Consider the following 18468-nt stretch of genomic DNA (forward strand, 5'->3'; position numbering starts at 1 on the left):
TCAGTTAATATATCTGTCCCTGAAAGCTCCTCTCCAGATAGTGCTGCAAATATATCAGACTCTAGTGAAGGTAACACCCTGCCTTGTAGGGCCAGATCCTGGACTGCCAGATTTCAGGTTCTTTCCTCATCTCCCATACCCAGTAGGAGTGGCAGAAATGACAGGCCTGTGAGGAGGCAGCTCAGTGTCAACAAAGCACTACACCGGCAGTTTATGTGGATAAAAACATAAAAAGAGACCTTTGGGATCAGACCAGTGATCTATATAGTCCAACATTCCATCTCACACAATGGCCAGCCAGTTACTATGGTGGGCCGGACTTCAGTTCCAACTAACTAATCACTGTCTGAACACATATAGTGCTTTGTAGTATCAGGGTTGATGAAGCCCAGGATCAGGGAGAGCTTCTGGCTGACCAGGATATTTAACCCCTGGGCTAAAGCAGGTTTGCTAGTTCAAATAGTTCACATGATCAAGATTCTGCTATCCCTGTGTTCCTAAGACTCAGCTAAAGTCAGTTTGACCTTGACCTTTGTGCTGCTTTGAAGGTCAGGCCCAGCCTCTAGTTGCTGCACAGATCCCTGCTCCTGGGGGGGTCCATAGTCTGCTTCAATACCTGTCTGCCAAAGCCATAACAGTTTGGGCTAACAATCATATATGTCCTTGGAGGCAAACTCATTTGCTATAGTATCTTATTCTAGCAGGATTGAAACTATCAGGGACTGTAACAAAATGAGCGTGCCTCATACTGGATGCTGTGGTAGTTACATCAGAGGAAGTAACTTTTGGCTATCTCAACTATGTATAGTTAGAGGATCAGGATGGAAGTCTCATAACGCAAACAGATGGCTCCATTTTCGTTCATTTATCCATGTCATTCTTTGATGGATGAGAATGTCATTCTCTTATTGTGCGTGTAATGACAAAAGATTCAGATAAGAGAATGATCTTTTTGTCTGGCACTTGATTCTGTTTTCTGGCTATTGGTGGGGAGAGGGGATAGTTTTCTGCCCCTGAAACCAAAGAGACATGGAAATATAAGACTGAGATCCATCATCATTATAGAAAACTTTTTGGCAGCAACCTCTCTCTATTTGTCTAACAACTCCTGCCATTATAAAATACAGGAGCACAGCAGAGAGGACATTTCAGTATATTCTCTTTCACATTCTTTTCCATGTTAACATCCACAAAAATAGTGCTAGGACCTCAAAGCTGCTTTTGTCATGTTTGTGGAGTGAAAATGGCTTCTCCAAATTAATTTAAATGTCAAATTAAGGCCGTACTACCGTGTTTGCTTGTTTGGGAGCAGGGAGATAGCTTCATTTTGTGACAATTCTGCTTCAGTTTGAAAGCTTGAACTTCACACACAAGATGAAACTGGTTATCCCAAAATAGACGCCTGCTTTTTTTCTTCAGCAAAAATGCTGTGAAAGAAAAATGGGATATTTGGCAAAGAGAATACGTAGCATAAAAATTATCTTCTTTCCTTGCATAAAAATTAAGACACACACACACCCTCCCCAAGTTTGTGCTTTTCTAACAGAGTCAGCACACTGAATTCAGTGAATTTATGCATGAGCAAGTATGTATAGATGTAGTGGAATGTCCCATTGATTATTGTGCCATCCATGAATCTGAGACTTGTTCATAGTATTATGCATTTTAGTACCCCTTATTATTATATACTATAATATAGACATAGGAAGGCAACAATAGTATTATAGGCAGATTTCCAAAGACTTAAGACATAGAACTGAGCAACAAAGAAAAAATTCTTAATAGTAGTGAACGTGTTGGTTATGATAATTACTGGTGTGGAGACATAAAATTCTCTAAGATGTTCAAAATGTGGCATTAGCATCTTGACTAGCACGAAGGAGAAAAAGAATACCAATATTTTTGGAAAAAATTACATAATTAAAACATCTTCCACCCTTCAATATTAACGAAAGCATTTTGTTACAATGGTGTTTTATTATTAGCAGTACTCACTTTTATTATAATCTTGTACTTAAAAAAAGAAGCTTGATAGCATGATTACAGGGCCTGCCAATGAGTGTGGAAAATAAATTAACTCAGGTTACAATCTAGCCACAGTTGAGCACTTTTAACCCTTATTCATTTCCATTGGGGAAGGCTTAACATTAGTTATGTGCTCAGCACTTCCATTCAGTGTATTTAAATGTAAATCCAGATCCCAAACATTTATTTTGTATGCAATTCCTTCTGAGGCTTTGCTAATGTTTCTTCAGGAATGCTGCATCATTCTAGGGATTACGGGATCTCTTCATGCATTAATTAATGTGACAGTAAGATGTTAGAGGACATGTGAATAACATGGGATTCTGTTCGTGCAAGTTTGTAATGTCCAAGACCAGGGGTGGCCAAACTGTGGTTCGAGAGCCACTTGTGGCTCTTCCACACATATGGTGTGGCTCTTGAAGCTCCATTGGCTGGCTTGGAGAAGGCATTTCTCTCTTTAAATCACTTCTCCAAGCCAATCGGAGGTGTGGAGAATGCATTTAAAGTTAGTTGCTTTCTTTCTATCACTCCCTCCTCCCGCTCCATCTATTTTCCTTCCTTCTTTCCCACCCCTCCCTCCCTTCCTTCCTGTTTTGCGACTCTCAAACATCTGACATTCATGTCTTGCGGCTCTCAAACATCTGATGTTTATTCTATGTGGCTCTTAAGTTAAGCAAGTTTGGCCACCCCTGTCCGTCCTGCATCAAAAATATTTTTGATAGGATCTTCCACAGCAGCAAGTTTGTAAAATGTTAAAAAAAGAACCCACCCCCTAAACTGGACTGCAATGTGTCCAGGATAAGGACTATCACATTTAATAATTTGTTTACTCATTTAGTACATTTTTATCCCACACTTCTTTTAAGGAACTTAGGGAAATGTGTGATTCTGTTTACTCCCTCATTGTGCCCTGACAGGAACACTGATAGCAATGATAGCATGACTGCCGCAAGATTACCCCATGCTTCTCATGTTGAGTGAGAGCAATTATAGAACTCGCAGAATTAGAAGTCTTTCAGCGTTGCATTGGGAAACCTTTGGTTACCCAAAATGAGTGATCCGTTTACCAAAGAGAAGTAGAAGGAATAAAGGGCAATAGGATTGCAAGGTCCAATTCAGGAAATATCTGGGGACTTTGGGGGCTGAGCCAGGAGCAAGGTTGTGACAAGCATGATTGAATTTAAATGGCCACACTCCTTTTAAATGCATTCCCTTCATTGGAAATAATGGAGAATGTGGGCACCTACTCCCAACTGGGGGTTGGCAGCCCTAAAAGACCATCATGTTTGTGCTGAAGATTTCCTTTCACAATGGAAATCTATTCTAACTTACAGACCTTAAAGAAGTCCTAAAATTATATGTATTTACTAAGCGCTCACTTTTAATTTACATTGTACATGCTTATCTTCTCTAGGGTTACCTGAATTTGGTTGGCTAGAGAGAGGGTGCTGTAAGAATTGTGGTTATACGAATTTGAGATATGAAGACCAGGCCCAGTGAATCAAACCAGTGGTTCACCTGGTCTAGCATCTTGTTTCACACCTTAGCCTACAGGTGTCTCTGGAGTTCAGCGAGTTACTGTCTCTAAATATAAAGATTTCCTCTAGTCATAATGGCTAGTCCTCCATAAATCGGTTGACTGCCCTTTTGAAACTATGTATTCTAGTAGCCATCACTCTACGTTTGTTGGCCCTGAATTCTACAATTTACTCATAGAGTAAAGGAATTATTTTTTCTAGCCTGAATCTATCCCAGTCACCTTCACTGAGTGTCCCTGAGTGTTATGGAAGATGGAGGGGAAAGTTCTCTTTTTACCCATGCATGATTTTATAAACTTCTGTCCATATCCCCCATTAGTTGTTTCCCTCTAACCTGAAAGCTCCATATTCTTTAGCCTTCTTCATAGGACATGTGCTCCAACCCCTTAATCCTCTTGGTTGTCCTCTTCTATACTTTTCCCAACTCTGCAATATCCTTTTTGAAAGATATCAACCGTAGGATCTAATAAAGCTTCACCATGAATCTATACCAGGGCACTATGATATTGGTTGTTTTATTTTCAGTTACTTTCCTAATAATCCTAACAGTGGAGTTCACTTTTTTCGTCATAGCTGCACACTGAGTTGATATTTCATCAATCTGCCCAGTCTCAGTCTCTGCCAGCATTTATTTACATCATTTATTTAGATACTAAATACATATATTTAGTGTTAGAATTTTTTTTTAATATATCCGTGTGCATCATCTTTCGCTTTCCTACATTTGTGATATTTCCTACTTATCCAGTTTAGAGTAATCCTATCCTGCTGAAGTTCACAACCCACCCTGATAGTCACCATCCTGAAAAATTTGGTATCATCTGCAAATTGGGCCACTGTGCCACTCTTTCCCTGCCCACTCTAGATCATTTATGAACAAATTAAATATTGTGATTCCCAATGCCCATCCTTGTGGGACATCAGTCTGTCCATTTATTTCTACTATCTGCTTCCTGTTGTTTCACTAGTTTTTAAAATCCATAGGCGGATCTGTCCTCTGATAGAAAAGCTTATTGAGGGGTCTTTGGTGAGGTACGTTGTCACAAATATTTCAGAATTCCAAATTATAGTTTAGTATCACCCTTATCTACTTGCTTGTTAGCTCCTCATAAAAAGATTGTTGACACAGAACTTTTCTTTGAAGAAGCCACGCTGACTTACTCTCAGCAGGTTTTGTTCCTCTGTGTGCTTAATCTGTCTTTAATAACAGTTTCTAGTAATTTACCCAATGCTGATGTTACACCGTCTGGCCAGTAATTTCCTGGAGAAAAATCAGTCTGAAAGTTTGCTGCTTTCTATTGTTGTGGTACAAAGGCTGATTTTAATGAAACATACTGGTTAGAAGATCAACAACTGTAACACACTGCTTTAATTTTTGTTATTACTTCAAATTATAGTTGTTAATTGTTCTGTAAATGAAATATATATATTCTAAAAATAAAAATGTGTGTTCTAGCTGAGGATGACATTGCTTAGAGTATAATTTCTATTTGGAGTAACTTTTCTTGTGGTGTGTATTTTGTGTATGTGCATGTTTGTGTGATTATTGCAAATCTGTTACCTCAGCTACGGCTTCATTATTACTTTGCAAAGTGTATTGTCTGTTTAAGAATTTCTAAGTGACAATAGGAAAACTATTTCAGTCAGTAGAACCTCCAGAGCATAACTAATATGTGCAGTCTCTTTAGCAGAAAAGAATGGCTTGCAACAGTCTTGCTGCCTCAGTGAAACAATACAATCTGTCTGCTGCATGATGTCATTGCCAGAAGCCAAATAGTACAGTTTTTGTTTTAATGGAAGAACTCTTTCACATTGCTGGTTTGACATGATGGGAATGCGGTTGGAAATGCTTCCTGCTCATTCACGGGCCCCAGGCTGTCCATGCATTTCAGTTTCAGAAATGACAGCTGAAACCAATTAGGTAGAACTACAGGACAGCAAAGTCACATGCAGATTTATCATATCTGGTGAAGAGGAAGGGAAGCAGAATATATTTCATTGGAAATATGTGGCTAATTAATAGTGAATGATTACTGGAGGTGGGGCATATAGAGCTCATTTGATTGATTTTGTTTCTGATATTAAAGCAATGATAGTGTGTGCATTCACACACATGCATGCATGCACACACTCACTTCCTTGATAGTAAATTTTCAAAGATACTTGGCTACAGTCCAAGTAAAATTTTGAGGTTTTAATCAAAAACATGAACCCATATACTGGGATTTATTCAGCTGTTCATACTTATAATGTTAGAATAGAAACCAACTGCTGGTTGACATGTTGGTGCTGAACCTTGAAAAATGGATTTCAGCTCCTTTCTGACTGATGGATGTTTTAGGACTGGTACAAGATGACAGGGGAATGCATCATCTTTCTCCCTTTTCCCCAGTACTGCCCACTAAAGTAAACATATTATAAAACACTGTGCTGTGAATTTCCCCACTCCTGGCTCCCAAAACTTTCTGCTGCTTTCCAGGGTTGCTACAAAGAATATGTCACACATTTCATTTTCCTACTAGACAAAATATGAAGCTGCTCTTTTGTTGGTAGCCACACTTTTACCACATTGTCTGTCATTGGCCTGAGCGGCATTAAGCATCTTGCAAGAGATGTAAAATTTCCAGAAATATTGAAGCCTTGGAGAAAAAAGGCAATGTTTTTAAATTTGTGAATGTTAATGAAATATATGCAATAGTTACTTTCTTATCAAACCTAAACTTATTTTTTTCTACTTTAGCTATGTAGAATACATCATTTATTATTTGGTTGGCATATAAAATTGGACTGTGGGTAATTTGTGAAATCTGGAAGTAGTTTTCTATAAGAAAATTGTGAATTGAAAAACTGAGTGAGCTGCAAACTGCTGCATCCTACACTACCTTAGTATCTTCATTTTTGACATCTGACAAGCAAATATATAAGCTGAAAATAAAATGTGTTTGAACAGAAGCAGCCTCATGAAGTGTATAACTGAATGTGTTGCTAGCCTCTGTGTAACACTGAAAACATTAACTATTCAATGGTGTATTATCAGTACGCATATATTAAACTGTAAACGAAAGTACTTATTTAAATAATAAACATATGTATATAAGTAAGCAAGCGTAGGGATTTTTTTGTTGTTGTTCAGTCACACAGTCAAGTCTGACTCTTTGCGACCCCATGGACCAAGTCACACCAGGCCCTCCTGTCTTCCACCATCCTCCAAAGTCAGCTCAAATTCGTGTTAGTTACATCAGTAACACTGTCCAGCCATCTCATCTTTTGCCATTCCCTTCTGCCTTTCCCAGCATCAGGGTCTTCTCCAGGGAGTGTTCCCTTCTCATTTGGTGGCCAAAGTATTTGAGCTTCAGCTTCAGCATCTGACATTCCAGGGAACAGTCTGGTTTGATTTCCCTTAGGACTGACTGATTTGATCTTCTTGCAGTCCAAGGGATTCTCAAGATTCTTCTCCAGCACCACAGCTCAAAAGCATCTATTCTTCTGCTCTCGGCCTTCCTTACGGTGTAGCTCTCACAGCCATACATTACTACTGGCCATACATTACATAGCTTTGACTATATGGACTTTAGTTAGCAGGGTGATGTCTCTACTTTTGTTATACTGCCCAGGTCCTCCATAGCTGTCCTCCCAAGGAACAAACATCTTTTAATTTCATGGCTACAGTCACCAGTATCTAATATTGTAGGTTGTTTTACATAACAAATATTCCTGCTACACATTCAGAATGAATAAAAATAGTGTCTTAAAAAGTATTTCATTATTTCCAAAAGAGAAAATATTTCATAGGAACTTTTTCAGTGCTTCTCAGCATTTCCAGATTTTCAGTTAAAAATAAGTCTTGGATAGAATTGTTGTGCCCAACATTTTCTTTCTCCCCCCCCCCCCCACTCAAAAAATCTTCACATTCTTTTCTTGCTCAGCTTCTTTTCCCATTTTCAAAATACCACTTTACTGAGTAGGTGTAATGGTAAAAAAGTAAGAGACTGTAGGTCATTTTGCATAGTGAAGGTTTAGGGAAAAGACCATAAATATTGATAATACTTGTTCAATTTTTATTTACAAATGTTCCCTTTTTCTCCAGGACTATGTTTAGATTTAGATAATGCACCTTCTTTATATTTCACAGTAGCTTGTAAATGGCACTCGTATATACAATATCGTCTCACTTTATAAATATCACTTAGATTACATTCTACAAGTTTCCCTCAAAAGCTGCTTTTCTGTAATGTAAATGCTGAAGCATGACTCATTCATATTGAGTAATTATAGTAAAGTTACTATAGGAAGTCTTTTTAATATTTTAAACTCTTTGTCATTCAAAGGCTACCTATTTCCATATAGCTTTTCAGAACTGTAACCCTTAGCAAGTAGTCTTTGGTTTCCTGTTCTGCCTGTAAAGGAGAGTGATAGGTGCTTTCTTTATAACTGGTATAACTGTAAAGTTGCATTCCGGAAATATCCCAAGTTTGATGGCTTGTCCCAGATTTCCAAGAACTGTGGTCTCATCATAAACTGGATGTATGAGAATATTTATGAAACTTCCACTGTAGAAAAATCAGCACAGTGGTGTCCTCATTGCCAGCTATTTACTTGAGCCTTCGATGCAGGGGGCTAGATAACTTTTTACAGAATAATGGCCACTGGCCAGAACATTAAGTTCACACAAACACACTGTTCAAAGGCCTAGTCCTGCTAGCATACATTTAGTCCTCCTTCCTTTTTGGATTGTGCCTTTGCCTAGTGCTGCGATGGACCAATGCTGTATGGGGTATGTATGGGAGACAAAGCAGAAATAGTGGTACATGTTTTTTTTATCAGGATGAGACAATATAATTTTGGACAGATAATTCTAGACTCTCTGTTCTGTAGTGATTCTGTGAAATGTAGGTTCTCTCCAGGCCATGCTCAGTTCTCATTGACATTCCTGGTATAAGTCTAATTTTGAAGTGCTAATGAAAGTTTCCACCTTTATTTCCTTCCGTAACTTTGTGCACTTTTGGCATTGGGCCTCATTCCTCTTGGCCAGTCAGCCACCTATGAAATTATTCTCTGCACCACAATTCTGTCACATTTCCTAGCATGAAATTATCTTGGTGAAGATATGATTGAATTTACAAGAAAGCATAACAATATGGAGTAACCTGTCTTCATTTCACAAAAGGATCTTCCCCTTAATATTTTGCAAAGGGCTTGGTTCAGTGGGAACTCTTGTGCTATCTTGTGTCTTTGACTCTCTTTTTTTAGGTTGAACTCAGAACTGAATGCAGTGCAATAGACCATGTTCAGTCTGTGCTCTGCTCTCACAGCAGAGACTCAGTACTTATAGATCTGTCCCAGCAGGAAGAGCTGCAAGAATGAAACCTCATTACAGAGAGCAGGAGCCAATCAATTTGTCCGCTTGAAAGGTAGAAGAGCTAGTGCACAGAAAGAGAAAGCAGAGTCGTCTATATGCATTGTCTTGAAATGGCAGCTAGAAATAAACATAAGCTCAAATGCCATCTGCATCCTGAGAAAGGCTTATTTTAATGTATGCAGAATTCAAGACTGTCTAAGTTACACATATGTCTGAGCCTTTTGGGGACCAATCTTTATGTTTCTTTTTTAAAAAGTTACCACAAAACCTAGTATTTAAAAGCTCATTGCGGTCATGCAGTTTTAATGGGGCAATAGTAATATGTGAGTCAAAGATGCCTTGGTGGCAGAGAAATGTCTGATGTGTTGCAGAAAGAATTAATCTCACACTGCAAAAGTATAAGTGTGTGCATTTGGTGTGTTCTGGCTGTTTCTGTGTATGCATTTTCAGAGAACAAGTAGGGAGGACAGAAGGCTTCAGATATGAATGATGAGTGATGAGAGTTCCTGTGGTAGATTTTGGAAGGATTATCTGGAACAGATGTTCTTAAATTGGGAAGTGTTAATTCATTAGGTTTCCACACAGAAAGTGGGAGGTAAAGGATGGGCAAGGGTGACAGCTTCAAAAGTAGAGGAATCCATGCAGTACCTAGTTGGAAGTGACTTTGTGATACAGTATGTGGCAGGAAGGGTTGCATCAGTGCTTAGTTCTCATCACCCTTTCTTGCACACCTAGGGAAATGCTGATTGACACTTTGAAGTCAGTCAGCAATTTTTTGCTAGGCCAGTTTGGCAAGGGATGGAGGTTTTTGCCAGCTTCTGGGCATGGAGTAAGGGTCACTGGAGATGTATGTGTGTGTGGGGGGGCAAGGTATTTGTGAAGTTCCTGCATTGTGCAGCGGTTTGGACTAGATGACCCTGGAGGTTCCTTCCAACTGTATGATTCTATATACATATACCGTTTCAAAGGGCTGCAGCCAAGGTAGGGCCAGTGAGTGCACTATCCTATCTGGGACACTGGTCCATTCCATTTAAACAACTTTCTAAAATTGCCAGGTTTTTAAATTTGTGGCATAACAGCTTTGATTACAATAATTTGTGCTTAGACTATGAAATGTTCAGATTTTAAAAAATCAGTGGCAGCTGGTGTCCCGGAGTGGTAGGGTTCCATACTCTCTACCGACTATCATCCAAAACAGCCCTGGCTTAGAGTGAATGTTTCAAGGTCACTATCACATAACGCTTAAACCATCCAGGAGGGAAGCTCTTTATCTACAGTGACTATGAGTATGTCAAAGTTCTTATTGTGAGAAAGGGTAACTGAAAACAGACATGATTGACTTCATTCTGAAGCTAAGTCCTCACCAATGAAACTTCTCAGGGTCAAATTTTTCCCATCAGTGTTACTACTGTGCCAAACAGAAAATGTTCTCTCCCACGTCCTAAACTAGCACTAAATGAGAAGATGTTGGTATGTGGTCTCATTCAGCAGTAACAGCTGTTGGGAGGGAAGCCCAAGAACAGCTGTGACTTTTGCTTGGCCAGCAACACAACATATCTCTACCACCCTATAATTTCCCTGCCATGACATGATGAAACATCTCAGAGACTTAAGAACATAAGAGAAGCCATGTTAGATCAGGCCAATGACCCATCCAGTCCAACACTCTGGGCGTTTTCACACTCACCTTCAGCCGGCGCGACCCCCCCTCTTCACCGCGCAGGATCTGCGCGGATTTCGCACTAAACGCCACGGAGCAGCCGGAAGAGCCGGAAACTCCCGGCGCAAAAGCCGCTCAAACGGAAACTGCTTTTTGGCGGTTTCCATTTGAGCGGCTTTTGCGCCAGGAGTTTCTGGCTCTTCCGGCTGCTCCGCAGCGTTTAGTGCGAAATCCGCGCAGATCCTGCGCGGTGAAGAGGGGGGTCGCGCCGGCTGAAGGTGAGTGCGAAAATGCCCTCTGTGTCACACAGTGGCCAAAAAAAATTACACACACACACACACACACACTGTGGCTAATAGCCACTGATGGACCTCTGCTCCATATTTTTATCTAAACCCCTCTTGAAGGTGGCTATGCTTGTGGCCGCCACCACCTCCTGTGGCAGTGAATTCCACATGTTAATCACCCTTTGGGTGAAGAAGTACTTCCTTTTATCCGTTTTATCTGTCTGCTCAGCAATTTCATCGAATGCCCACGAGTTCTTGTATTGTGAGAAAGGGAGAAAAGTACTTCTTTCTCTGCTTTCTCCATCCCATGCATTATCTTGTAAACCTCTATCATGTCACCCCGCAGTCGATGTTTCTCCTGAGGCTTCATCTTATTGTTCTGGCAGGACAGAGGGAATTCTGAGGGAAGGTGAATGGGCATGGAAGGGACGCCCAAGAGAGCCTTGTTGAGTAGACACAAGGCAGCACCATCTTTCACTTTTCTTTCCAGCAGGCCAGCACCCCTCTAAGAGGGTAAAGCCTACAGAAAACTAAGGTAGAAGTTGGGTTTGAGAGGAGACCCCCTCACACTCATTTCACCACTTTTAAAGACCCTGACTGCCACTCTTTCAGCACATGGCTAAAAGCTGGAGTTTCTCCTCACAAATTTCAAGAAATTGTTGCTTGCTATTAAAATCCTTAACTCTTATGAAACAAATATTCCAGACATTTAGCTAAATTCTGCTTTAGGATTTCAGTTAACAGAAGGTAAATCTCAATGTGCTAAATTGCCCACATTTTGATGAATTGAAGTTGACTCTCCAGGAAAACATCTGACTTTAATGTGTCTGTGTCAGAGTAAGAGAGAGGAGAGACATGTGAACCTGACAATTAATGAAGAAACTTAAAGAACAAACTATGGAACATTACCTGTCTCATCTGAAAATGTCAGAATAGAGCACAAGATTCAAAATATGTAGCAGACATGAGCCGTAAAGTTCAAATGTAATTTTTAAGAGCAAAAAGGGTATCTTTCCCCTTCTGACATTACTTTTTCATTAGTTGAGCTTCTATACAGAAAGGGAGAAAGATCACTTTGTGGATAAGCCTATGAGAAGGTAAGCGGAAGATGCAGAAACAGTTCTGCACTGCTCATTCCCACAAATGCAGGGCTTTTTTGGTAGAGAAGCCCAGCAGGAACTCATTTGCATATTAGGTCACACCCCCTGACATCACCATTGTCACACAGAGGGTTTTTTGAAGAAAAGACCCAGCAGGAACACTTTTGCATATTAGGCCACACCCTCTTACACCAAGCCAGCCCGAACTGCATTCCTGTGTGTTCCTGCTAAAAAAAAAAAAAGCCCTGCACAAATGTGTGTTTGGAAAATTTTATACCACCTTTCCAGAGACCTGCTCAAAGTGACAAGTTCTGTTATCCCACTACCACCACTTTGCAATATCTGTGATCCTAACAGCTCTGGGTTTAAAGACATGGTCTGCTTAGGGCTGCCAAGTCCCCAGTTTGGGCAGAGGTTCCCTGCCCGGGAGGTTCCCAACCTGCCGGCTCACATTGGGCCAGTGGGGGGAACCTCTTCCAACATCGCCAGCATAATGACAACACCTAGAAGTGATGTCATCTCGGCGGCGATGTCATGCAGTGGCCACTCTAGGCGTTTCCGGGAAAACTCTGTGGTTTCCCCGGATGCTCTAGCAATTTGGGAGGGAAAACTCTATGGTACATTTCCTCCATAATGGCTAGAGCATCATTGCATTGCATGCGTGCTTTGCGCGTGTGTGAAAGTCCCCCGCTGGAGAACGCAGGGGACTTGGCAACCCTAGGTCTGCCATTGTCATGTGAGTTTTGGGGCCTCAAATGCAAACTCTTGAGCTTGGCAATGAGGTTATACAAGAGTCTGGTGAGGCCAAAACCGTGTCTCTTTTTATCTTACACTTCCTCTATAAGATCTATTGTTTCATTTCTACTAAATGTGTTCCTGCTGGGCCTTTTCTACAAAAAGTAGGCAGCCTCATCCTACTAAATTTGCTTCAGAGGTGTGAGGGCCAGTGGGAATGGACCCTGTTTGGTCTCTGAACTGCATTTCAGAAATACTAATTTTTCCCTCAGTGAAAGGTTGTCCTTTAAACATATGCCAAGTGGACTGTAGGAAAGAAATGCTTAAGTCAATGAGCTGGTTTCTGAGGCCCCATATATTACTGTTGCCTGCTTCATCCTAGATTGCTGAATAGAATAACACATGTACAAAGCCACAAGGATTTGCCAGAAGGCATCACATAGATCTACAGAAGTTAATATATCGATCATCAAATAATCTAAGCTATGACAACAGTATCAAAGGACTTTGTTGTGAAAACGGAAAATGCAATCAATCAAGAACTCTGAAACAGGAACATGGTGGGCAGTGTGGTGATGAATGCTGTAGAGCAAAAATCCTGGTTTTGTGCAAGCAGTCGATTAAAGGGAAACAATGTTGAAGTACCATTCAGTGTTGAGTTTTCATTGTTCAGCTGCTTATGCAAAACACCTATGAAGTTCATATGAAACTCTCACTAAAATGCATGTGTTAATTAACCCTTTTCTTTGGAAGCTGTTTTATTTTTGATAAATGTGGATGGTAAAGGCAACTGCTTATGACATTTTCATGACATATTTAGTGTTAGAAGAGACTACCAGACTTCATTCTGCATTCCAGTTCACATGATGCCTTCCCTACTATCATGATTTTCATTTATAAACAATATCTACTGCTGGCAGAAAGTATCATAGAATCATAGAGTTGGAAGGGACCTCCAGTGTCATCTAGTCCAACCCCCTGCACAATGCAGGAAACTCACAAATACCTCCCCCTAAATTCACAGGATCTTCATTGCTGTCAGATGGCCATCCAGCCTCTGTTTAAAAGCCTCCAAGGAAGGAGAACCCACCACCTCCCGAGGAAGCCTGTTCCACTGAGGAACCGCTCTAATGGCCAGGAAGTTCTTCCTAATATTGAGCCAGAAACTCTTTTGATTTAATTTCAGCCCATTAGTTCTGGTCCTACCTTCTGGGGCTACAGAAAACAATTCCACACCATCCTCTATATGACAGCCCTTCAAGCACTTGAAGTTGGTGACCATATCAGATGCTTCCTCTCCAGGCTAAATATCCCCAGCTCCTTCAGCCTTTCCTCGTAGAACTTGGTCTCCAGACCCCTCACCATCTTCATTGCCCTCCTCTGGACTCGTTCCAGCTTGTCTATATCGTTCTTAAAATGTGGTGCCCAAAACTGAACACAATACTTCAGGTGACAATACTCCAGGTATGACAGTGAAATATGCAGTGGTGCACAGCAGTTGGAACATGTTCCCTTTAATTACATAGATGCATCACAGTAATGTTTTAGAAATGGAAATAAGAGAAGTTAACTGTTCACTTATGATTTTTTTGCTTAACAATGGGGTGGTTATGAATAAAGTATGAATAAAAGATTAACATGTTGACCACAAGGCAGTGATGTTTATGTTAACGTGAGAAAGGCAACTCAAAGTCAAGTACTAAAAACAAGCATTTCAGCCTCTGTTGATCTGTGGATCAGACACATGATATGACTCAAAGGCAGCATGCTCCAACTAGTGTTCTCCAGAAACTGCAGTAGCTAGCAAAGTTTTCAACATGTGTTACTAGCCAAACTGGAGAGCCAATTTGGTATAGTGATTAAGAGTGGGGGACTCTAATTTGGAGAACTAGGATTCCCCACTGCTCCACATGCAGCTGCAGGGTGATCTTGGGTTATGTCTTTGTTATTTTTGCTCTTTAACCACCACATACTTTTGATTAATGCCAGAATCTCTATCAGTGAGCAATCTGGAATTTTTATTTATTTATTATTTAAATTTATATTCTGCCCTCCCCAGAATGGATTTAGGGTGGATTACAGTCAGGTTAAAACATTAGATAGATACAATTAATTAAACACCACATTAAAACAACACAGTTAAAATGTACATCAGCATGATTTTCATCTGCTACTATTGGACCTATAAAGATTGCTAGATTTTAGCAAATTTGGCCCTTAAATTGTGGTAGCATCAGCTGGTTTAAAAATCTTATTCCTTTACAATAACAACATGTTTTTTAAGAACTTGTATTGAATTCAAGAAAAAAGATTACATCTCCAAAATTAGTATCATATCAGTCCAATCCAAAACATAGTTAAAACAAATATAATGCAGAAAAAATAATAAGCATAAAACAAACTATGGTCTTTGAGTTGGTTGAAAAAAACTAAGGTATAAAGAAAACTATAAGTACAATAAATTCCATCATAAACCCAGAAATAAACAAATATTAGATCAATAGATAGCATTAATGGCTTCAAGTATAGAACTAAATGCTTGTTTAGATGCTAAAAAGTTTAAAACAGGAAACCAAACAACCACAAAAGTTGATTCATAAGGGTCAATATAATTACAACACTTTCTGATTTTGTTCACAATCTGTAGATAGTGTAAAAGTGTATTATTTTTTATTTATTTGTTTAGTTTTATTTCTATCCTGGCTCCTCAAATTTCCCACCCAGTCACACTGATTTTTGCAGTTGTGAATGTAACTGTTTGAAATGTCAAGTAGTACATTATCACAGTACAGATTGTTAGAAGGGACCTGGATATGTTTTCGTTTTTATAAATAATCTTATCAGCCAATAACTAGAATGGAGCCTGAAGGTGATGTCAATGTTGAGAATATATATTTTCTTCATTTCCTATTTGCTGTACCTGGAGGAAATAGTGACTTTAAAGTGGAAAGATATTGATGTGTTACCATCACATAGAGGTAGTAATAATACATATTACCCCCTACTTTTTTTCTTTCTCTTTTCAAGCACACTGATTTATGTCAGTACATGGACAAACATCCTGGAGGACTTCATCCAGACAATGTGAAGGTAGGGAATTATTTTCAAATATACTTTTAGATAATGGCCTTGTGTTAAAGTAAAGAAGGAGATTGCTCCTATGAATGAAGGAGGTGGCTGAAAGTAACATGTAAACTGACTTTTCAACAACTAGATACCTGCTAAATGATGCAAACTGTTTTTATTTTTTTTAAATAACCCATGTTTAAATAATGCCATGTTTACCGTTTTTTGTAAGTTAGATCTTATCAGCTGCAACAAAAGTTAGCTTTTTACTTGTTTGGATATGAACAGATGTGATTCAGCTATCTGCTGGGAAATCAGCCAAACTATTTTAGCATAAATCAGAAATCAGTCACTCATGCAACATTTGTTGCATATTTGTTCAAGGGTCTTTTACTTTGATACCTCCATTGCAGGAAAAGCATTTGAAATATCACCCAATAAACAGATTTTTTTTTTAAAAAAATGTGAGATTGTCATTTAATTTTTTTCCATTTGAAGATCTTGCATTTTAGTTCTTTTTAAAAGGTAGCAGGAAGACCTCACAGACTTTTGCAAACAGCCCAAGAGAAACTTTTGAAACAAAGAGTCAGGTCTTTGTTTCATAAGCACCCCTCCGGTTCCATACCAGATCTGGAAGATACTCTGTTCTTTTCTAAGTTCAGCAGAGCTACATCACCGCAGAGTCAAAAACGACTGGTGTTTGCACAGGGGACTACCTTTACCTTTTTAATACTTTTTGCAGGGTTAAGAGTGGCGGGGCTTTTTTCCTGCATACCTTTGGAGCTCTGAATTATGCTAAAATCACCCACTTTTTGATGCTGACATCATTCTTCTACAGTGATTAGTACTGTTAAAGGGAACTGTAACACTTCCAGTTTAAGATCTGTTTCTATGCCAATAAGATATTTAAGTCAAATGAGTGTGAGCATGTGCAAAAATTGTTGCTAGAATCATTGAAATAGCATTCCTGTTTTGTGCTCCCCAAGTGCTATATTCCAATTCCCAAAGGTTGTACTCTGATTCATGTTCATGAAAACATTATATAGATAACTAGTTTTAATAACAGTTGCTTTTACATGTTCTTGAACTCAGACTTTGAAGGCCTGCCTTGAGCGTCTGACAGTTTGTAATCAGTCCTAGAGGTGCTTCCCCATGGATAATGTTTTGCTTTCTGTGGTGCATTTAATACCACCTGAAGTATGAATTTGTGTACAGCCTACTTTCTGGCCATATGTGGCCTACAGAGGGAAGGTATTTCTGTGGTTCTATGTGACCTAGAGTTACATCTTGTCTTTGTAGCAGCACCCTTTCCTTTGCTGTAGTCTGTGTCCTAGTAACATTCATTCATTGATGTATATGGTACATGCTTGGTTATCTGACACTTTAAAATCTGGAAAACTCAGTTAATTGGAATCTGAGTTAAACAAGCTGGCTTACAGAGTTGATAGGTAGGGAAAAGAGACAGCAAGCTGTTGCTGAACCTGGAAGAGCAGACCTGGGCATGAGGCCTGGGACATGACAGGGGCATGGTTAGAGGCAGGAGAAAGAAGCCAGAGAGCTGTTAGAGGAGCACAGCAATGTGGGGGGTACTTGACATTGGGGTGCATGTGTGCAGAAGTGTGGCTGGGAGGAAGCCACAAAACAAACATGGTGTAAATTTTGAGTAATCAGCATATCTGATTAATTGGCAAACCTCATTCTGGATAATAAAGCTTGCATTGTACGTGGATTCTATTTTTACGAAGTGGAAATTGGAAAAGGTCCTATAGCAGTCTGCCAGAAAATGAGAATATAAGAACCTAGGAATTGCCTTGCTGGGTCAGACCAAAGGTCTGTTTAATTCGAAACACTGGGTGAGGACCTAGCAAGGTACTTTAGACATGCCTATTTGTTTTTGCTTTTGTTTTTACTTTGACTTTCAACCCTTCATGCGGTATTGCAATCTACTTTGGAAACTCACTTTTTTTCCAAAGCAATATGCTTTGTATATATGTGGGGGCAGGGTACACTTCAGCAAGTGCAAAGCCTTGTCTTTGCAGAAAAAGCTGAATTTCTAGCAATGATTAGTTTAGAGACCTGAAAAAATAATAAATGGGCCAAAGAAATTATAGTACAATCCCTGTTAACAGGCTCTTAGTTTTTCCTGCATTTGCATAGGAAACATTAAGAAGTTGTATGAGTGTTTATGATTCGTTTTAGCAGTAGACCTTTCTATCTAGCTTAGATTTTTTGAAAATTTTGGTATACTTTTTAAAAATAAACATAAACAATGTCAATTTCATTTTGGATCAATATTTTATACTTGCATTGAGTACATGGAAACAACGGCATTCTTTATTAGTAGCTTAGTTTCTCAGGGACCCCTCCATTCTAATTAAGAATCCATTTTTATTTCTCATTTTCCAACTGAAGGTAATATATTCCCTTAGGATTTGCTTGGAGAAAAATAATTGCAGATGAAATTTCTGACATAGTGTCTTTCGTCAGTTCTGTGAAGGCCATATACTGCAATAACTGTTTTACCTTGTGTACAAGTTTAATATGACTCAAAATAGTTGATACTTTTAAAGATATTTTAGCTTTGAAAGTATATATAAAATACCATGTTAGTTAAGTTGGTTTAACTTTGTCAAAATCATGTATATATTAATTACTATAATCCAATAACTACAGTACTCCAAGTTCTTGTAATTGATGA

General features: G+C 39.3%; 1 protein-coding gene across 5 annotated transcripts in view; it reads left to right on the forward strand.

Annotated features, from left to right (window-relative positions):
- The window catches only part of CDK14 (cyclin dependent kinase 14), a 388387-nt gene that overhangs the window by 164552 nt on the left and 205367 nt on the right, over positions 1-18468 (forward strand). For 4 of the 5 annotated variants that reach the window (XM_060248474.1, XM_060248478.1, XM_060248477.1 and 1 more), the window contains one exon: positions 15732-15794. The exons of the other annotated variant lie outside the window; for it this stretch is intronic. In XM_060248474.1, coding sequence (XP_060104457.1) covers positions 15732-15794 — 63 coding nt within the window. The remainder of the gene's footprint in view (positions 1-15731; positions 15795-18468) is intronic. 5 annotated transcript variants of the gene reach the window in all.

This window comes from Heteronotia binoei, chromosome 10 (assembly GCF_032191835.1).
Source record: "Heteronotia binoei isolate CCM8104 ecotype False Entrance Well chromosome 10, APGP_CSIRO_Hbin_v1, whole genome shotgun sequence".
Classification (NCBI taxonomy): domain Eukaryota; kingdom Metazoa; phylum Chordata; class Lepidosauria; order Squamata; family Gekkonidae; genus Heteronotia; species Heteronotia binoei.